We start from the raw sequence: 21,917 nt of genomic DNA, 5'->3' as shown, positions 1-21,917 counted from the left end.
TATATATTATATACACACACACACACACACATACATATTAGGGCTTGCATAGACTAAGTAGAGTGATCGACTACTTCAACCACTAGTCGGTGCTGTCAGAAACAATCAACTACTCGAGCATGCATTAACCATAATGCATGCACAGAGTTTTGCAAGTACGACGTGAATTTTAGGATTACAATATTGCGTGTAGCTGTTACTTTCTATGACTTTCTCTATGTTGCATGTAAAATTAAAATATGTAATGTAATAATTAGGGGTGTGCCGAAGCCAAACATTTTTTGGAATGGCACGGATAATGGCTTCAAAAACGAATAACGGATAAGGAATAATTCTGCCTGAATATTTGGCTGAGGCTGGCACAGTCTGGTGTTTGCTAGATAACGGAGGAGCCAGGGGATCAGCGCAATATTATACACAGACCTCTAAAGTCACGCAATAATGAGTGTGTGAAGTGAATGAATGTAAACTTTATGAATGAAAAGAGCGCATATCAAACATTGCTGTTGCCTCTCTGTGCATCTCTCATCAGAGCTTGGCAAGAGTAATATCAACTAAAATAATACATCATACACGTTCTATTATTTGTGTATATTTAAAAGGCAATGATTTAACCCTTAGGCTACGATATGATGGAATGAATGGAATAAACACAGCGCGCTCACTAATCAAACAGCCGCGTTGTGCGTCTCAGTCTCTCAAAAACCAAACCAGCTGTCTCAATAGTAGGCTAATAATCATCTAAGATACAGATACATTTTCTACTAGGCCATGTTTACTACTTTATCTTTTGCTGGTTACACGCACATTTGTTTAGTGAAGTTAAAAAAAAGACTCGCTTAAAGAATTCTGCGTAATGAAAATGTGCGCCTTGAATTAATTCAGTCGTGTTCAAATGATCACTAAACGTTTGTCATGACATCTCTCTGCTTGTATGATAAATTCATTTTTAGAAATTAATAATTTTAGTTTAACACAGCATATTTGTTCAGTGATAAAAAAAAGATAGTCATAACGGTCTTATCAAGTAACTGTACGAAGTTCCACCTGGTTTTATCCGAATACAGATACGAATAATTTTGTGATTGTTACAGATGCAAATACTGGCAGTTACATGAAACTTAAAATATGTAATGTCATAATTATAGAGTTTTGACAATTTACGTATGTTATGTAATTGTTGCATTAGGCTATGAATTACTAAACATTTATTGATAAGAACTATTTCATGTCTTTTCATTTACAGCATGAACCACGAGTAGTCAAGTAACTAATATTTTTTAAATAAGAAATCAACTTTTTGTTTAAAGACTTTCTCGTGCAACCCCTAATAAATAAATATATATATATATATATATATATATATACATACACGTGTGTATATTTTAAACTTTAAACTGAGTTAATGATCTTATGTTTGAATACATGTGCTTTGTGTTTGTAGGCCTGCAGTACATATGGGAGTATCGAAGCCCATCTAAGTCGGTTCCTCCCCATTACCAGTGTAAACTGTGTAAAGTTCAGCGGCTGCAGAATGAAATGGCTGCTCACATCACTGGCTGGAAACACGGATTCAGATACATGGTATGATCTTCACAATCAATTTTTTTCTACATAGATATCACAGATTATCTCTGTCCATGCTTCTGATGTAGTACACAGCCTCCTTATGTTGTTTTTTTATTTTTTTTTATTTTTTGGAATACAGAAGCAGAACCACAAAGACAAGGTTCCCCATGAGGAAGAGGCTGCACTTAAAGATCCAGCCATCAGGAAAGCCATTAAAGCTACTGCTACTGAAGTGGAGAAATCTGAGGGAAGAGGTCAAATTAAGGTAAGACAAAATGCTGATGTGCTCTAAAGATCTCACGCTAGGACTTTTTAATTATATGTTCTTGTTTTTTTTGTTTTTTTTGTCTTTCAGACTGTGCTAAAGGAGCCATTTGAGGTTATGGTGTTTCAGGCTATGAGTAAGTCAGTTGTCTTCTGTCATACACCATTCAGTCTACTCCCACTAATGTCAAAACTTGTCATCTCATTAAATATTCTGTTTCACTTGGAAAGACTGTGGTGGCTTCTGCCGCTTCTGTGAGAAATCACTCTCGAAGTCTTGAGGTTTTGATGCCAGAAGATAGACTTTATTATCAGAGACAATGAAGTTGAGAAATTCTTCAGAGATTTCTGTTGTGTCTGTGTCTGCACACTCTTTATATAGTTTTTCCTCAATTCGTGTTCAGTATATTTCATACACAGTCCTTCTACCCCCATCCAATGTACACATTTTACTCTCCTGCAGTCCTCCCTAAACACAGGAAACATCTAATCATAATTGTAGAATAACTTGATTACTTTTCTGCAGGCCTCCTCATACACATGTTCATAGCAGAATAACTTGATTAGGCACAATACACACTTTTGTAGGCCTCCTTACATACAGAAACAACATGATCATAATGGTAGATTACAAACATGGCTATATTCACATTGATTATACTTTTCATTCATATTTTGATTAATAAAAATCTTCTACAAGACATCATCTTATGGAAGCAAAGCTGGTTGCTAAAACCCTACTCTGGTATAACTGCTTTATTGACTGACCCATACTCTTACTTCTCACACACACGTACTGTAAATGTCAAAAGAGTGCATACAATTAGCAAGAAGTCTTTATGTTCAGTCCTCATCTTTGCTAATCATATCCCCTGGTACTAAGTAGATAAATGTTATATTATTAGTGCATATTTATCCAGTCTAGACAGGGTTTCCACGGGTCCTTAAAGTCTTAAATTTAGTTGTATCAAATTTAAGGACATAAAATCTTAAATGGTACAAGAAAGTCTTCATTTTGATTTCAAGAGGTCTTATTTTTGGGGACGGAAAGACAAGATTTGATATGGCTGAATGTGACGATTAAACTTCAAAAGGCTAGGATTTCATTTAAATCGATATGAGCGCTCCAAGTTTCAAAGTCAGGTGCTGCTGCTTTGAGAAACTGCTATATTTCTGCCATTCCAAAAGCTCCACCTGCTGGCAGAGAATGAATTTGCATTCTCAATCAGCCTGTCTGCTGTTTTTGCTCAAACAAATGTGAGAATAATCCCATGTTTTTAAGCTGCAAACACGCAGAGTTGTAAATGTGAACTGGTGTATCTAGTGTACATTAATGAGGAAAAAAAATTAACTTAAATGATTTTAGCAAATGGCTGCAATATAACAAAGAGTGAAAAATTTAAGGGGGTCTGAATACTTTCCGTACCCACTGTATATGTTATTTAATATGGTAATTAATTTAAAACTTTTTTTGTTTTTATGAAAACCTGTATCTGAACTGTAAATCATGCTTTTTACAGTTTAGTATGTTACCATAGGCATTGTGCTTATATGGTATTAATTTTATTTGTGCAGGTCTTAAAATAGGTTTTAAAAAGTCTTAAATTTGAGCTTAAAAATCTGCAGATTCCCTGCTAGACTGCTAAATCAAAAGCAAACTGGCTCCAGCTGGTATTTGTTCCCATTCCTCCCCATCTGCATTCCACGGCTGTTTAGTGACCCTGACCTTCAAGTTCCTGAAGCAACTCAAAAGTTTCAAGCTTGTCTCAGACCTTCTGCATATATCAGAAATTTTGCTAATACCTGTTCTCGGTGGCTTTATCATAAACATTTCCAACAAAATTTCTACAATTAAAAGCCGAACACTGGTTTTAAACAATACTCCAAATTCACACACACATTTGACAACTGAAAATGTGAATTATTAAAACATCTTTTGGATGTTTGTGTCCATAGAGGACTTGTAGTCAAGCAGCAAATCAGTGTTCAAGCACGGAATTTAATTTGTAGTAATAAACAGATATTACAACAGTTATTTAATTTCTTGTTTGTATCTACCCAGGTTTTTGCTCATTGTCTAATTTAGGAAGATATAACATCTGTTCTGACCTCTTCTAGCACAATCTCAGTATCACTTCCCTCCTAGCATCCTATCAACTGGGAAGTTTAGTTATTTCTGAACATATAGGGTATGTTTCAGACAAGTTTGTACAATATTTGCTTTTTCGTGCATTTCATATTTCCTGCATCTTTTCTGCAAAGATATTTAACAAGTCATTTGTTTTACGTTTACACCATGTTGAGCACTTCATGTGTGCTGCACTTGATATAGAACTTTAACTAAAACATGATTCAAATTATTAACCATCTAGTTACATTAAGTTGACTAATTAAATGTAAAAAATACTGAATCAGTCGATGGTTCTGAAAAAAAAAATCGCCATATCGCTCAGCCCTAAGCAGCAAGATACTTACCTGATGTTTGTTTTTGTTTTTTTAGAGTCTGCACAACCCAATCCAGCATTTGCAGGAGCTGCTGGTCTTCTTGGGCCTTCTCCAAGAGGGTTAAAACCAGGTTAGTGTCTAACCAATGTATGTGATTGTGTTAATAGAAGTGAATTGTCTAACTTTGATTTGGAATGTCGAGTATAGTTGCTTGACTTTTTTTCTTCACATCCTCAGGTGGTCCATATGGAGGTCCAGTGTACATGGGGGATTTCCCACCCCGGGGTGGCATGATGACCGATTTCCCCCCTGGCAGGCGTGGGGGTATGGATGAACCCCCCATGAGGAGAGGTTATTCTGATATGGGAGACTTCACTAGCCCAGGTCGCTATGGTAACGGCATGCCTGGACCAGACAGGGGGATGATGGAAACAGATGACATGCAGCATTTCCCTGATGATGGACCCATGCGCATGGGCCCAGATGGCTTTGGGCCTGGTCAGCGTAATGAGGGCAGGGGCAGACCTTTCCCTAATGACATGCCGATGAACAGCAGCGGCGACAGATTGATGGGACATGGCCCTAAAGGCCCGGAGAACAATAGCCTCCCGGCAACACTGCTCAAATACCTGGTACTATTCTCTTTTAGATGTTCAGTGCTTGTGGAAGCACTTCATGCATTTACATTATCAGCCATTTGGGGTTATTAAAATGTGTGTGTTTCTGATTTATTATTAGGACTCTTTCCGTATTGAAAACGAGGACGATGCTCAGATTGTCTTAAAGGTCACACAGAAGCTCACAGATGTTCTGATGGAGTATCGCCTCAGAAGCATTTCATCGGTGAAGGCTCTCATTTATGCTCTACATTTATTGTTATCATTTTATTATTGTTATTATTGATCCAAATGCATTTCTTAATCATTTTCAGTAGCTCAAATCAAGTTCAAGTTTATTTAAATACAATTAATTCTTAATGCAACACAATCCTGGTCACTATATGAAAATAAGTGACTGCAGAATATCAGTTGTTCCAGAAAGCTGTGTTATTAAAAACAGATGACTAACCTGTAGTTATGTGTAAGATTCATTAAAAGACAAAACTATTTAGTCAGTACTTCTAGTGTCCAAATTTAAAACTATTTTAGCTTCAGGTTTGGGTGATTTTTCTGAAGTACATTTGTGTTTTGTGTAAACCGTAAGGAGTCAAGGAAACTGGTTGCAGATTTGTTTTCTGCAAACATGTCTTAACACAGGATGTGGTTACTGTTTAATATGCTTGATTTCCTTTTTAAATTATGAGGTTTTCATTGAAGGCTTAAGTGATCTCAAACCAATTTCACTGGGTTACTTCTAAAAAATAAGGTTGTATAAATATCTATAATCTTTCTGAAAATTAGTGGCAAAAGAACACGCTGTATAGAATGAATAACAAGATCAAGCTACCTGTCATGTTTAGCAGTATGTCCAAATTATTGAAAGAAACTTTTTTTTTTTTCTTCTTCTTTTTTTAACAGCCATGTTTTCGTTTTGAATTTGAATTGTTTTTCAGGTGCCCAGTGTGAAGCCTCTGCCCTCCATGAATTACTCATCCTCGCGTCTTCCACACAACTCAAATGACAGATTCTCCAGCGGCATGCCAGGTATTGCACACTTTTCTTTTTTTGTGTCAGACTCTACTATTGCTAGTTTTGAGTCGGAGTTCCAAATAAAATAAGTACCTCTCATTTGTAAAGTTAAAGTATTTGCCTTTGCTGGAACACCAAAAATAGGCATTATTACATGTTATATAAAATATAAAACATTTTTTGTGTGGAATTTCCATTATCATGACCATTACTGTAATATAAAATGACTCATATCCTCATAGTTTGGTTATGCCACCCACCCCTGACTTAGAATCTTTGCATATCTAACTGCCATTTGGAACATTTGGTATCGCCTTTATTATATCTGGGCAACACAGATGTTTCCATGGGTTCCATGGGTAAATTATTTGGCATAATGCATAAAGTTCGTTTTCACACAGACTGCTCTACCTTGACAGGTCCATCAAGATTCTACAACTGAACATTGATCTGATGGATGAGGCCAAGACTTGGATGCAACCTGCTTTGCCTGTTTTTGACATGGCTTTTTTGACTTTGTTCCTGACCAAACTTTTTTTTTTTCTTGACTTTTAGGCTGCTTTGTTTTTACAGTGTATACATGAGTAGAATTATTTTAAATGTTTAATTTTTTTCTTTCTCTTTTGATGAAAGAAACAGGTTTGTAGCAACACAGTTTTAGTGAGTGATTAAACCGTCTTTAAGTGAAGTCCGTAAGATCCTCAAACAATGTGACTGCTTGTTTCTAAAGGTCTGTTGCCATGTGTAAAATAAATTCATAGTTCCTTACAGAACCTGGTTTCTTTTGTATGATTTGTGGGTAAAGTTTCTATATCCTTCAGATGTCCTTGCTTCAATCAGGTTGTCCCATAGTTTGAATACAGCATCTCCATCAGTTTTAGCACCTGCATTGTCTTATAAAGCTCACTGTTCTCCAGTACAATTTAGGCTCTTCATTGGCTCTCCAATGACCTTCTTATATCCGTAGCTTGCTTACACTTGGAGATGAGGTAGGCACAGGGATATTGATCAAAAGAAGCATGCTCAATATTTTATTTTACTTGGGGTTCTACTTGAATACTCCGTGTAGGCAACTCCCAACAACTTGTCCACATGATGTAGTGCAGTACCACCTGCACAAATGACCAATGACCGTATTGCAGCGTTATTCTGCCTCGGTCTTGACCGTTCTCAGTATAGCTTTATTCATTACAAGGAATGGTGTGCTGCAGTTGATTATACAGATTTCATAAACAGTTCTTGATATGTATCTTGGAAGCAAACTTCTTATTTTTTCCCGACAGAAAAATTTGAGACTGAAATTGAATTGAGATTGCAAGTCACATTTCTATTAAGTTAAATTACAATATAACATCAAATATACATGTCAAATGAAAAACAAATTGATCTGGTCACGAAGACATCAGAAACAACTCAAAATGGTCGTTTTAGTTTTTTACAAACAGGAATGCATATGCAGATGCCAAATCAAAACACTGAATCAATTAGACAGTAAAAAAAAAAAAGACCAGTTTGTAACTTATTCCTTCTGTTAAACTTAAAATATATACAGTTAAACTGAAATAACTAAATATTAATATGCAAGACAAGACATGTGATATGTTTTTAATTGAAGCCAGTAAGCTGCATGTTCAGCAGCTACATCCAAGGAAAAATTTGCAAAATAATGTAATTCAGATTGCATTATAAATGTGAAAGTAAACGGGTATTATTTATCCACATGTAGCAGACCTTAATGCACTAGTCAACATTTGATGGGATCAAAACATTTCATCAAAGTTGTCCTAAAACCAAAACAATATCCGTTCTCGTCTTAGGACAACTTTGATCCACTTCAAATGTTGACTACTGTAGTTCAGCAACCATTGTACTGTACGTGTGTCTTTTTTTTATTTTTTAGGTACACTCCTTCCATGTGGTACTCAAAATCCTTACAGGGCATCTTCAATTGTTGTACCTATAATAATCGCTTGAGCACATTGCTTGAAAACGTTTTTATATATATATAGCTCACAGAGCTAATGGTAAAGCTTACGCTGGATCTTCAAATGATTTGGTTGTCCTCCTTTACATTTTACACCGGGAGTTAACACTACTGCTGGTGTTTCAAGGTGCTGAGAACATTTCACTTCTCCAGATGTTCACCATGTACCAAGTATCTTCTCTCTCTGTTGACGTGTGATACAAGCGAGTAGAATTTTTGCTCCCATGAAATACTTCCCATGGAGACTCTGGGCCTGTTTGGCGATTTCCTCACATTCGAACTGCACGATGGCTTCACCGACACCATTGCCCTGGCTGTCCACAAGCAATACGATTACATCTTCACAGACATTAAAGCGCATGAAAAAGTCTCTCACCTCTTCTTTCCTGACATCTGCAGGAAAATTGCGAGCATATACACATGACATGGCTAAATGTGTATTTCCATAAGGTGGTGGCCTCCAGACTTTAGCACATCTGTTTCTGCTGAGTATAGCAAACATTTCTTCTTTAGTAATGGGTGACACTTCAATGTTCTTTAAGCCAACAGTTGTGCCATTCATGTTCAGAGCTGAGGCACATTCTTCTGCATGCTCAAAGGTAATAAACGCAGTGCTTGTCCTCTCTCCCCACTTATTCAATAAATGTTTTATTCTGTAGTTTGGGATTGCATGACAGCCAAAAATCTCCTTGATCTCCGTCTTGGTTATATTCTTTGAAAGATTATTGACAATAACATAAAGTTCTGTTTGAGGAGATGGAAAGTTTCTGCAGTATTTTTTTGGAAATCCAGGTGGGGGTGACTCCTCTGCACTTCTTTTGGTTGAGAAACCTCTAATTGCATTTCTTTCGGTGTTAACTTCCCTTTGCGCTGAGAAAGTGTGAGGTTTGATGTTTTGCATGCAATTTTTGGACTGCTCCACAGCATCTGTCCACATCTTCTCATGGGCAAGTCTGACCTCAACATTGTATTCTTTGAATTTTCTGTGGCTGTATTTCAGCCCCTCCTCAGCATCTGCGAAACTGGTCAGCTTCACCAGACAACACCAACCCAGTTGCAGTCGAACTTTTGTGATGACCTCCAACACTGGGAGTCCCAGTAGGAACTGGTAGATCTCTTCTTTGGGAACAGAATCAGGAAATCCATAAAGCCGAAGGTAGCCTGGCTTACAGGAATTAAGGATTTCTCCTCTGCTTTTCTGCTCCTTAGGTGCCATGTCATGAGTTAGACTATGCTGAGCATCCGTAATTGTTTGGTTGTCAGTTGAGGACCATTTATCCGTTTCTGGAACATTTTGGTTGAAATTTTCAGGCACTTGGCATTGATCCACTTTTTCATTTGAATGCAGTCCTTGAATGGCAGTCATTAGACTAAGCAAAAGAGCTCTGTTGGTGTCAGGTGGGGATGATGGCACTGTTTTAGTCTCCACAGCTGTGGACTTTGATTTCTTTAATCTCGACTCCATTTTTCTCTTGAGTTCAGCCAGACTGCTAATATGTAATGAAACAGAAGAGCCTCTGAGGAGTTTTCCAGAGTAGCGCATGGCTAGTTGGCCTTCTCTCTCCGATTTAAAAATAATGAAAGCTTCACCTATCTTGCCACCGGTGATATGAACACCACCCTCAGGTATGTGCAAGCCATGGAAAAATCTTCGGATGTCTTCAGATCCTGCCTCTTTGTTTAAACCTTGCAAAAGCAGAACCACTATTGTCATGGTTAGATTCTTCTTACAAACCAATGGGATCTGTTAAAAAGGCAAAAAGCAAACTTTTGAGACCAGTTTCTAAAATCTAAGTGGAACATTAAAAAAAAAAAATCCACTGTAGAAACTACTGTTTTCTCCTCTTTGTTTAAAACTTTCAGAGGACAAAAATCACCTCAGGAAATCCACTTCTAGTTAAACAATCGAAAAGAATGCGTCCTCGGAGCCTTACTTACCGTTCGTTTTTCTCTGAAACTAATACCTCACTCTAAACAATTCTCCCCACACTACTTTTTTGTCAGGGAAACCACGCGGTAACCTGCAAACAGCACAGCTCGCGCGTCCGGCGGGGAACACTCAACTTCCTCTTGCAGAGACTTTTAAGCCCTCTGCACGCCCTCTGAGCGTTAACTAGTGATAGAAATTTTGATTCTTTCAAGAGATTCGTTCATTTTCAGCCGGCTGACCAGGTACACTCTCATTCATTTCGTTCACGAACGAGATATGTACCAGTTCAGTCATTTCATTCCATTCACGAGCGAGATGTAGCAGTTCATTCAACTCGTTCACGAACGACATGTACCAGTTAGGTCATTTCGTTCATGAACGAGAAGATCTCTCTATCTCGTTCAGACCTGTTTTTTTACAGTCTATGGTTCAGACTCAAAAGAAACTCGTTCAGTGAAGTATTCGTTCAAAAAGAACGATTCGTTCACGAACGAAACATCACTAACGTGAACAGGAACTGGTACGTCATCACGCGTCATCTGCACCATGGCGACGGGGACGCTGAGAACATTTGTGTGCAGTTTCTCCATCATATTCCTGTTCAAACTAAACGGTTTTTTCTGCCAGCAGTTCTCTGTATCTTTTCAGCAGCCTTCGGATTGTGGTGTGGACAGTTATTTTGATATTTCGAGCTTGTCTTGTGTGAAATGTGGGCCGAATCAAGTCAGCAGCAAATCAGGTACGCTTAGCACAGATTAGTTTGCTTTGTTTTGACCAACCTAACCTGTAGATGATAGACGTTGTACACTAAACAGCAGTCATTTGCTGATATATATAGTCATATTTATTGCTAATTTAACCTAGAGTGAGTATCTTCAGAGTGAATTAACTGCTTCCGCGCTAATAAAATTCTGCCTTTGCAGCTGCACATAGCACCATAGTAAACAAATAAATGTTTAAAATGGATGTAATTATAAACACGGAACTTTTATAATACACTTAATTGTAAACCAGCTTGTATGTTTATGTGTATTTCTGTCATATAGGACTGGCATGTGAGTGCCAGACTGGTTTCAGGGTGCTGGTCAGCAATGGGGCGTCCATCACGTGCCAGCAGTGTCCTGATGCTAATCAGGTTTTGTATTAAATTTAAATGACTAATTTAAGATCTTGTATTATTAATAATTAAGAATACTAATACTTTCATACATTTATATGATTACTCTCATTCATAGGGGGTCACCCAGGATGGCTATGGCTGTATCCCTTGTTCTGGAAGTGTAGGGGAGAATGGCAAGTGTCAGTGTCCTAAGGGAAGTGTGCTGGGTAAGTGCTTTTCATTTCAGTCGTATATAAATAAATATGATTCAAACGTAGGCAGTTGTTTTCTCCGAAATAAGCACTCAAATTGTTTGTGCACTCACAGAATTGTTTATGATTTTATGGCATGTCTGTATTGGGCAGTGGAGAGAGATGGGAATGGGAATCCATTAAATGAATCACGATGTGAAGCATGTAATGCAACAGAGCCCGCTTTTTCTGCCCCAGATAGAACAGGCAACAGGTAACTCTGCTGTTTCTATCAATGCCACTGGATTTTCATGTTGATCTTCACGTCGCATAAAGTGATTCATTTTATTTGGACATGTGTATTCTTAGGTGTGTAAGATGCGAGGACTCCTTCATCAACTCATCTCAGGCTTGTGTTTGCGGTACTTCAAACATACAGGTGAGAATCTCAGACATTTACATTGGCGGGCAAATGTTTATTCCAAACTTTTGACTGGTAGTGTATGCATATGTTTATGTGATGCATTGATAGTGATGATTGCGTTGCTCTGTTTACAGGCAGGTGGGATGTGCTTCCCTTCAAACGGTCTACCTACCTCAGTTGTCCCAAATGTCATCTTTAGCAAACTGGTAAGAATTCAAAGTTAACCTCATGAGTTGTGTTTGTGTACTTCTGTTAGCGTGCTGAGGTTTGTTGTTTTAAAGTGTGACGTATTTGTGTTACACAGGCCAACTCTGTCCTATCGGCATGGTTTTCAAACTTCATGTATTCTTCAGCAGCTGCCTGTTTGGTAAATTTCTACACACATGCACACATTTGTTTAAAATTTTTACATGGCAGGCTTTGCTTTGGAACATATTTAAGTTTTGTTCATCTTGCTCTGTAGTTGTTCTCCAACCGGACAGCATGTCAGTCTCTGGGCAACATGTGTGTGATGAACATGCACTCCTTTAGCACCATCAACAATGATGCCTGTGGCCTCTACAACACAGTCTACAGAGCAACAGCTGCTCAGGGCAGCAGCCAGGACGTCTCCTACTGGTAACACACATACAATTACTATATAGTACTTTATAGTGTTTACTATTGAACCCCTTTAAATAGTATAATTAGCTCAGTGTGTTGTGGCTCACGCTATTTTTTCTCTCTTGAGAAAGAAGTCTCTCAAAGCTGGGGTTCCAGGTGTCAAAATTAGACTTTATTGGCAAACAACAAAGCAGAGATGTCCAGCTATACATCTGAAATCTTTGGTCTCAATGCTCTGTTTATATATCATTCTGTGAGTTTATTTTTTACCTCTAGCTGTCATCCACAGTTATATTTCATACATCAAGACTTTTTTTTTTAATTGTGGCAAACAAGCCTCCTATTATATTTGTAAAAAAAAAAAAATTATCATATGACTCCCTATATGTTACTCTCGTGATTCTTATTTCAATACATTTTTCAGGTTAACATATGACTCTCTATAGCCATTGTATGACTGTACACTTGGCATTGGTTAAAAAAGTACATGCCCTACAGGCAACCCCTGTCACATGACTTCCACTAACAGCAGCTCTAAAATACATCTTTCTAGTGATACAACTTTCTTGTGATACAAGATAATATAGAAATATAGAAAACCACTGTAAGTGCAGATCTTAAGTCTATTTGCCATAATGATCAGCTGATTGTGCTTTATCCCTCTCATCAGAAGGGCAGTGAGGCCCTAGATTGGAACCCCAGGGTATTTAAAATAACCATAGGAGATCCGTCATGTGCAATGTTATATTATTAAATACAGTGTGACGGATTTGTATTAAATCTATATTCATTCATATAGTCAAATCGAATCGAGAATTGAAATCGAATATCGAATTGAAAATCGAAATCGAATAGAAAATCGAATCGAATTGAGAGCTTGAAAATCGAAATCGAATCGAATTGGAACATCTGAATCGATACCCAGCCCTAAGTGTGACTCGTTCGAGATAAATTGTTTCCTGTCTCAGAAGTGATATGGGCAGACCTGATTTGATCTGATATTATATGATGTTGTTATGAAGTGTCTGTGTCTCTGTAAAGTATTTAAATTCTTAACTAATGGGCGCAAGAATCCTGTTTACTTGTATTTGTGACCCTCATAGACCCTCACTCTCATTTGTGACTCTAGGAGGGCAAATCTGCCTTGGCTCTACTATGGAGACCAGCTTGGGTTGGCATCACGGATTATACAGAATGAGCCGCTTCCTGTTGGATTCAGCTTTAAAGGGGCACAAAAGGTAAACACTTTTGACATCTAAACATCTTGTAAGCATAAGCATGCATGTAGTAATTTTTACAAACCTTCCTCTCACTTTCAGAACACTGACATCGAGCTGCAGGCTGCTGTTTACTCAGTGCGTGGGGAGTTTCTGAGATGGGAGAGCGTCGGTGGAGGAAACCTCCAGGTAGGCAGGCATGATCAATTTCTCTTCTATCGTCAAATTCACAAATAATTATTTTTTATTTTTTTTAAGATTTATTTTTGCCGTTTTACCTTTATTAAGATAGAATAGTGTAGATTAGACAGGAAGCAAATTGGGAGAGAGAGAAGGGGGTGGGATTAGGAAAGGTCCTCGAGCCGGGATTCGAACGGCGTTATATGTCGACACACTGCCTACTATGCTGTCGTCGCAAATACTAATTCTTCTTAAGAATAAAATTATTCTCAACTATTTTATTGTTTTCTAACTTAAAAATAAGGTTAAAAATATTTTCTTTAAAACTATTTAAAATACACATGACATTAAAATGTGATGCAGAGCTAAACTCCCGTCAAGTCAGTTGATACGATTGTTTATTTGAGGTGTTTTTCATTGAGTTGATTGGCAAGTCTTTGGCTTAACCTATCATACAATGACATTCCTAAAAAAAATATTGAAGATTTTCTGAAGGTTTTTTTTTTTTCTTTTCAGAATTAGTAAAATTTTTACTAATGTGCAAATATGCTTAATTAAATCCTCTATAGCTCTGTCCAGACACCCTTACCAGACAACAGTCTGCTTTCACGTTTGGGACAGCCTACAAGCAGAGTGTGAGTCTGACTTATCTTCTGTTGTTGTCCATATGTGTTCCATATTTAGCAATATGTTTCTCCGTTTGGTCAATATACATGTTTTTATTTTCAGCTGAATATGTGGATATATGTTAAAGTTTTTTTCTTTTCTTAGTGTGTTCTCTCTGTGTCAGAGCTTTTGAATGGGTATCCAGAGCCTGTGTTCTATGACGTGTTCCTGGTCATTCAGAAGCCACAGGAGGACAAGCATCTTCTTGCAGTGCCTCTCCTAAATATCAACCAGCAGTTTAACGGGCAGTTCACTAATGAGGGTACAACATACAAACACATTTTTTGATCCAACACTTCCATATCATGGCCTTGCTGCTTTATCACCATGCTGACTTCTCTTGTGTCAGGATCTAACATGAATAACTGGTTACTGACCCGAAGGCTGATGCTTGTGGACACGTTGAGTGGAAGGCAAAACTCTTTGAGTTCTTCACCTGGGGTCATACGTGTGGCCTCTAACATTAAGATTGGGTAAGTACTACACACTCACAAACACATAAAGCACACATAGTGGGAGATCACACTAAGCTTGATGTCCTGCACTGAACAGGTTTCAGCTGGTGCCGAATACACAGAAGGGACAGGTGTACCCCCCTCTGATGACTGTGACTTACTCAGATATACCTGTCACTGACCCCACCACACAGACTGTTACAGTATGTCTCCAGCATATGTTAATGCAATTAATCAAAAAATCTTTTATTCTTTTGACAGATAGGATGCATGATGCAGTGTAAATGTAATAAATGCTAAATATTTTACACATTTTAAAGTGTTTATGTGATCAGCCAAACAGGTTAATTTCTGTTTTTTTGTACATATCTACAGGTGTCATTCTCTCTTGAGTATACGATGGACCAGGAAGAAGCTCGGGTCAAAACTGATGTGAGTATGAACAACGAAAATCAGTTTTCTGTTTTATGTTGGTGAGCTTATTCATATGTGGATTCATATCCAGATTGCTCTTGGTGTGCTGGGTGGGGTGGCTGTTGTCCACTCTTTATTGAAGACAGCAAGCTGGAAAAGAAGAATCGCATCTCCTCTCATTGACCTGCAGGTGAAGGCTCACATTCAGAGATGATTATAAACAATTCACAACCCAGATGCATAATAATGTAATTTCTGTTTCAGACCATTATGAAGTTTCTGGTGTTCTATGCTGGTGACCTGGCAAATGTTTTCTTCATCATCACAGTTGGAACAGGCCTCTACTGGCTCATATTCTTTAAGGTTTGCATTCATCATGTCTGTGAGTGGCAATGTCTAGTCTATTATGAATATGATTTAGCCTCACATGAGTCTCTTTTTTTTTTCCTTTTTCTTTCTTTTGCTTTTCCTCTCAATATTTTCAAGACAGTGGAGGCAAGTCTATCACTTTTTCTGTTGTTAAATGTAGTCTCACCCACTCATCAGACATCAGTTTAGTATCTGTGTTTCTGTGAATTTCTTCCACTGTCCTGTCAAATGAGATTTATTTGCTAGGATGTGCAGTCTATACAGACCCTTTATTTTTTTGATGGAGCTCTTTAGGTCTAAAGGCCTGTTCACATCAAGACAAGCGCTGTGCAACATTGCGTTTCTGACACCCACTTGTCACAGAAAGGAAGTCAAACAGTATTTACATGTTATCAAACTGTTTATACTCTGTTTGTGTGTGCCATCAAGTCATAGTTTTATATAATAGCTGTAGCTCTGGTCATGTGAACAAAAGCATGAATCTTATTCGTTCACCGATGTGAACACACCTTAAAACAGAAATTAAAACCTATAAAGAAAATACCTTTTGTATATCTCCAGGCCCAGCTATTTGTGTCTGTTTTGCTGCCATTACCAGCTCAGGAGGAGCGCTTTGTTGTTTATGTTGGCTGTGCCTTTGCTTTGAAGGTGAGTACAAATATGAATATTAGCTTATACGCTACAGGTTGCTTAAGTATATGTCTGTCTTTTCCCTTCTTTAACCCAACTTTATTTTCTGTTACAGACTGTACAATTTCTTCATAAGCTCTTTGTTCAGCTGTCTGTGGATATTTTCTTCATAGACTGGGAAAGACCTCGTGGTAAAGCCAGTAAACATGTGGAGGGTAATTACAGTGTTTCTCTAATGTGCTTCTCAAATGCATGTTTCATAATACCTATACAAACTCTACACTTTTAATCCATTTTTGAATTTTTTTAATAACACATATACAGTATCTCACAGAAGTGAGTACTCCCCTCATGGTTTAGACATTAATGGCTGTGTGTTGAGTTATTTTGAGGGGACAGCAAATTTACACTGTTATACAAGCTGTACACTCACTACTTTACATTGTAGCAAAGTGTCATTTCTTCAGTGTTGTCACATGAAAAGATATAATAAAATATTTACAAAAATGTGAGGGGTGTACTCACTTCTGTGAGATACTGTATATTCTATAATTATGTTGTAATGTGCTCAGGTTCTGGCGAAGCAAAAAGTCAAGCATCTTCTGTCAGTATCTGGAGAACATATTTTGTGGCCAATGAGTGGAATGAGATTCAGACCATTCGCAAGATCAACCCCACATTTCAGGTCATTGCTGTGCTTTTCTTTCTGGAGGTGAGGCCAACAACACTCTATAGTTCTGTCCCAAAACATCTACAGTTTGCCTCAAAACCTATTTCCAAAATACTTAAAGAGCCACTTAAAGAGCATACTATCGTGTTAATACGGACTGTATTAAAGGTGTCATATCATGAAAATCTGACTTTTGACCTGTTTAAATGCTATAATCTACCAACCCAGAAAACCTAAAAAAGAACAACCCAGTAATTGTGTTTTGTAAGCCTTTCTCTGCAAGCTTGTGAAAAAACGAGCCGTTTCCACCCACAGCGCAGCCATTGTGTTTTCACAAGAGACAACAGTGTACCATGCCATACCGCCATGCTAACTGTTCTGTGTTTGGCTGCACTGATGACATTTCCCAGCTGTTTACCTTCACAGACATAACTGAATGATTTTCTCGTGTGTATATGGCAGTTTAAACGCAATAAGACATTAAAGAGAAGTTAGTTTAGTACTCACATGCCATGTGACATTCGCTTTCTGTGCACGTGCTTCGGATGTGTGCGCTCAGAAAACCGTAGGCCTATATCAGATGTTTAAACTGATATGGCTTTAAAAGGCATGACTTCAGTGTGATAGACATGGAAAAACAAAACAAAACTTTTTTGTAGCAGACTATCTGAGATATGAGCTGTAAAGGCACAGTCCTATTCTGGAAAAGGGGGTGGGGAGCAGCTCATTTGCACGAAAACAGCCTGTTTCTGCTTGCGCTCAAAATAGGCATTTTCAAAAGGATATAATAAATGATCTATGGGCTATTTAGAGCTGAAACTTCACAGACACATTCTGTGGACTCCTAAAATTTATATGAATATTGTAAAAGGAGCATAATAGGTCTCCTTTAACAAATGTCGAATATTGTGCTTGCAGGTGGTGGGCTTCTCAAATTTGGCTTTAAGAGACCCCTCATCCGACCTGCGTCGGTCTCCTGAGGCATACACACCACCATACAGCCTCATACTCCGCTACGGTGTGACTTCTGCAATGTGGCTCTGCATTGGCTTAATACAGGTGAGAACATGTATACTTCAAAACAAGCAGCCTGTCTCTATGTTTGTGTCACCTGTGCTGTTTCACATGTTCCTTTTTGTGTCATTTTACCTTAGATGATATTCTTCACAGTATTCCATGAACGCTTTGTTGAAGACAAGATTCGCCAGTTTGTGGATCTGTGCTCAATCAGCAATGTAAGTATTAGGTTAGAAATCTTCTTTGCAAATAGACTATAATTCATAGACAATAAGTGTACAATTTTAGACCGTAACACAGTATGTAATGGCTTAATGTTGCTTGATTTTTGTCTTTTCTTCTTTTGTATGTATGTGTATGTGTCTGGTAGATCTCAGTGCTGCTGCTGTCTCATCGTTGTTTTGGCTACTACATTCATGGACGTTCTGTTCATGGTCATGCTGACACTAACATGGATGAAATGAATACAAACCTGAAGAGGGAAGCGGTAGGATGAATTTTGAGTCTTACATTTAATAATAAAAGTTTGAATGTAGAACCCATTTTATTTTTATGCATTTTAGGAGAATCTGTGTGGCCAAAGGGGACTTTTGCCAAACTCAGACACTCAGACATTTCAGATTTCAATAACCAACCGCCTGCGAGTAAAATATGACCGGATAATTGAGCCAATCAATAGGGTATAAACACAAACATAAACACTTATATTTACTTATCTAAAAGAGGACATACCATAGGCTTTCATTGTTTTTTAACAAAGCAAATAACGATAAAGAATATTTTATATTAAGAAATTTTATTACATACAAGAAAACTTTTTCCATTTTTAGAAAAACAATTTACTTGTTTTAATGAATCATTTTTACCTTTTGCCATGATTCCTGTTTTTGTCACATTTTGCTTACTTCTTGAAGTCAATTTTTTCCCAAGGTATAGCAAAGTGATCTCCCACACAAATCACTCTTGGTAAAGGTGGCTAAAAATGTCTCTACCCCTACAGAGAAGTGGGCCCTCAAGGTTGGTGGATGCTTCAGCCAATCCATGTGAGCAGAGCACAAAAGCTTACCATACTATGAACCGATTCCTGGGCTCTGTCATTGATCATGTGAGAATTTCATTTCATTGATGCTTGTGATTTTTCCAGTAGTTTACTATGGTTGGTTTGTGTTTTTTTATTTGCTCATTCTGTTGTTTTCTAAGGCTCATCGTGAGATGGATTACATTGTGAAAGATAAGCTGCTATTTGAGAGACTTATCGGTATGGAGTTTATAGAGCCACTGGATAAAAGCATCTTCTATAATGGTAAAAAACACTGCAAATCTCATAAAATCATTAGTGTTTTGAGTGATTGAGTGGTTGCGTTTTTTTGTGTTTATCTTCTCAGATGATTCTCACTCATTCGCTGATGTCTTCTTTTATGGTAATGAGGCTGTTCTGTTGATCTTTGACACCCTCTTTTTCTGTGTGGTGGATCTGGGCAGTCAGAACTTCATTCTCGCAGCTGTGTTAACATACCTCCAGCAGCTGGTTAGTATATGTGAATGGACTGGTTTAATTCGACGCTCTAGAGTTGATGTTTAAGATGAAGTTTTATTGTTCTCTCCTTCAGGTCTTCAGATTAATCCGAAATGGAATGGGCCGCAGGAACCTAGCAAGCAAAACTCTGGTTGACAAACGATTTCTCATCTAGTTTCTCTGCTTAATCTATCTGCTTTCTGTTGTCTTAATGGTGTTTATTCTGATTTATGGCATGGCAGCCTTCAGATTTTTGTATAAAGTTATTATTTGTGCAGTATTTTTGTACTTTCTATGCCAAGACAGTTCAGGATTTGATGTATAAATGTTTTGATATTGAAATATTTTTGAACAATTAAATCTGTTCTTGGTTTTTATGATGCATTTCGTGAGTACATTTGATTCTACATATAGGCATAATTGTTTGCTTCAAGTTTTTTAGAAGTTCTTCAGAGCACACAAGTGATGGCTCGTAAGTGTTCCTCATGTCAGTTCTGTATACGTGGATTTCTTGGAAGTAATGTATGTCTGCAAATGTTTTTGATACTAGTTCAAAATTAGTTCACAGGCCCCAGCAAGCATTGAACTCACGACCCCAGTTTTACAAGACCAGTGCTCTAAGCACTGAGCTATGGAGCCTCACCTGTTCTTGTGCTGCCCTTATTACCATATGAAAGGTACTGACAATCTTTCTGCATCTGTAAGGGGTGTATCTGGCATACCGGAAGGGAACACTAGTCATGTGAGCACCTATGCAGGACAGTCATGCATACGTACATCACAGATATCAAGTCAATCATATCACAAGAGGAGCAAGTTATGATATTTTGATTAAAGTTTACAAAGTCAAAAAAATTGACTATTCATTCTAATATGCTGATTTGGTGCTCAAGAATCATTTCTTATTATTATCAATGTTGAAAACAGTTGTGCTGCTTAATATTTTGTTTTACATCTTTTACACTGTCTCACCAGATTGGACAATAATTAGTAATTTCTTTGTTTGGTTGCAACCAATCTTGTGTCTGTTTTGCTACATTTTCAATTCAATTAAAGTTTATTTGTATAGCGCTTTTCATGAGGTACGCAGGAGCTAACCCATTAAGGGCCTTATAGGTATAATAATATTTTGTAACTGATACGGAATTTAATAGGTAGCCAGTGCAGAGACTGTAAAATTGGGGTAATATTTGACTTCTTTCAGGATCGTTGAACATCTGTGATGTGTCTTAGCTTTCATTTTTTGTTTACTCCCAGTTGAACACTTCATACCAGACTTGCTCCGTTCTCTTCTATTGTACCACTAGTCATTTATATCTGTAAACTTTTTTTGATTACTACTCAAAAGTGTCTGTTAGGCCTCAGCGAGGATTGAACTCACGACCCCTGGTTTACAAGACCAGTGCTCTAACCACTGAGCTATGGAGCCTCACCTGTTTTATTATCATCCTCATTACCATATGAAAAGTACATATGAAAAACCCTTCAAAGGGTGTGTCCAACATTTCCCTGTTGCTTTGATTGTTTGAAATTTAGGAGGAATGACAAACATGTGATTCATGTGTCACAAATGACATTCTTCTGTCTGCATAACTTCATTGTTTATCCAATCCAAGTGTTATAATTGTGCTATCCAGATTGACAAAAAAAATTGCAACAGATGTGGCTTTTTTCCACGTCAATGTTTTCATTTTTTCCTATATGCCTATGGTTTTTTTATATTCTTTTTAAAACTAGCTGGATATTTAAAAAGTGAAAGTTTAAGTAATAATGTGCCTTTACCTTATATTAGATTTCACCTACATGTTTCCTAATAAGAGTAAACACACACCGATACACAGATGTAAATCAATGCAATGAAACAAAATGAAAACAAAATTTATCCAAAACAGTGTTGCCTATATTCTGTGAAGTGCTTGAAATATCAGATCAGAAAGTTGCAGCACTTGTTTGCACTCACATGTAGGGTGAAGTTCTGCACATAGTCTGAAGACCTTGGTGTCTTTTGTAGTGTTGAACAATTATCAGATCTACAGGTGCATCTCAAAACATTACAATATCGTGAGGTTTTTTTGTAACCTATTTCAAAAAGTGAAACTTTCATATATTCTAGATTCATTACATGTAAAGTACAACATTTCAAACGTTTTTTTGTTTTAATTTTAATGATTAGAGCTTACAGCTCATGAAAGTCAAAAATCCAGTATCTCAAAATATATGAATATTTCCTAAGATCAATCAAAAAAGGATTTGCAAAACAGAAACGTTCAAGTTCTTTAAAGTATGTTCATTTATGCACTCAATACTTGGTCGGGGCTCCTTCAGCACAAATTCCAGCATCAGTGAGGTGTGGCATGGAAGCGATCAGCCTGTGCACTGCTGAGGGCACTATTGAGCCTTCAGCTCTTCTGTATTGTTGGATCGACTGTTTCTCATCTTTCTCTTGAAAATATCCCATAGATTCCATATGGGGTTCAGGTCAGGCATGTTGGCTGGCCAATCAAGCACAGTAATATCATGGTCAGCAAACCACTTGGAAGTGGTTTTGGCACTGTGGGCAGGTGCTAAGTCCTGCTGGAAAAGGAAATCAGCATCTCCATAAAGCTTGTCAGCAGATGGAAGCATAAAGTGCTCCAAAACCTCCTG

The 21,917-nt window shown here is 37.6% G+C and overlaps 3 protein-coding genes and 1 non-coding gene across 4 annotated transcripts in view; 2 read left to right on the top strand and 2 right to left on the bottom strand.

Annotated features, from left to right (window-relative positions):
• The window catches only part of LOC107706089 (uncharacterized), a 10,979-nt gene extending 4,300 nt beyond the window's left edge, over positions 1-6,679 (top strand). Inside the window, exons 5-12 of the mRNA XM_016509670.1 lie at positions 1,445-1,584; positions 1,709-1,834; positions 1,925-1,970; positions 4,334-4,408; positions 4,516-4,910; positions 5,017-5,121; positions 5,831-5,921; positions 6,326-6,679. Of these exons, the coding sequence (XP_016365156.1) occupies positions 1,445-1,584; positions 1,709-1,834; positions 1,925-1,970; positions 4,334-4,408; positions 4,516-4,910; positions 5,017-5,121; positions 5,831-5,921; positions 6,326-6,348 (1,001 nt within the window). The 3' untranslated portion in view covers positions 6,349-6,679. The remainder of the gene's footprint in view (positions 1-1,444; positions 1,585-1,708; positions 1,835-1,924; positions 1,971-4,333; positions 4,409-4,515; positions 4,911-5,016; positions 5,122-5,830; positions 5,922-6,325) is intronic.
• A 1,110-nt stretch (positions 6,680-7,789) lies between these two features.
• On the bottom strand, positions 7,790-9,928 carry LOC107706078 (RNA-binding protein 12B-like). The gene is made up of 2 exons (XM_016509659.1): positions 9,829-9,928; positions 7,790-9,634 (listed from the first exon to the last, which is right to left on the bottom strand). The coding sequence occupies exon 2, from the start codon at positions 9,602-9,604 to the stop codon at positions 8,048-8,050; it is 1,557 nt and encodes a 518-aa protein (XP_016365145.1). The 5' UTR covers positions 9,605-9,634; positions 9,829-9,928; the 3' UTR covers positions 7,790-8,047.
• A 368-nt stretch (positions 9,929-10,296) lies between these two features.
• On the top strand, positions 10,297-19,653 carry LOC107706069 (meckelin-like). The gene is made up of 28 exons (XM_016509648.1): positions 10,297-10,559; positions 10,867-10,955; positions 11,056-11,146; positions 11,285-11,384; positions 11,480-11,549; positions 11,669-11,740; positions 11,839-11,901; positions 11,998-12,152; positions 13,267-13,375; positions 13,457-13,543; positions 14,104-14,169; positions 14,306-14,462; positions 14,550-14,673; positions 14,753-14,858; positions 15,031-15,087; positions 15,161-15,259; positions 15,334-15,432; positions 16,000-16,086; positions 16,184-16,283; positions 16,641-16,780; positions 17,657-17,797; positions 17,893-17,973; positions 18,126-18,242; positions 18,319-18,435; positions 18,756-18,860; positions 18,956-19,058; positions 19,141-19,283; positions 19,366-19,653. The coding sequence occupies exons 1-28, from the start codon at positions 10,367-10,369 to the stop codon at positions 19,444-19,446; spliced, it is 2,952 nt and encodes a 983-aa protein (XP_016365134.1). The 5' UTR covers positions 10,297-10,366; the 3' UTR covers positions 19,447-19,653.
• Positions 19,654-20,627: 974 nt separating this feature from the next.
• trnat-ugu (transfer RNA threonine (anticodon UGU)) lies at positions 20,628-20,700 on the bottom strand. The gene has a single exon. It is a non-coding gene; the product is annotated as a tRNA-Thr (tRNA).
• Between the last annotated feature and the right edge of the window lie 1,217 nt (positions 20,701-21,917).

This window comes from Sinocyclocheilus rhinocerous, unplaced genomic scaffold (assembly GCF_001515625.1).
Source record: "Sinocyclocheilus rhinocerous isolate Xijiao unplaced genomic scaffold, SAMN03320098_v1.1 scaffold1333, whole genome shotgun sequence".
Lineage (NCBI taxonomy): Eukaryota > Metazoa > Chordata > Actinopteri > Cypriniformes > Cyprinidae > Sinocyclocheilus > Sinocyclocheilus rhinocerous.
This window is presented reverse-complemented; position numbering and strand designations above follow the sequence as displayed.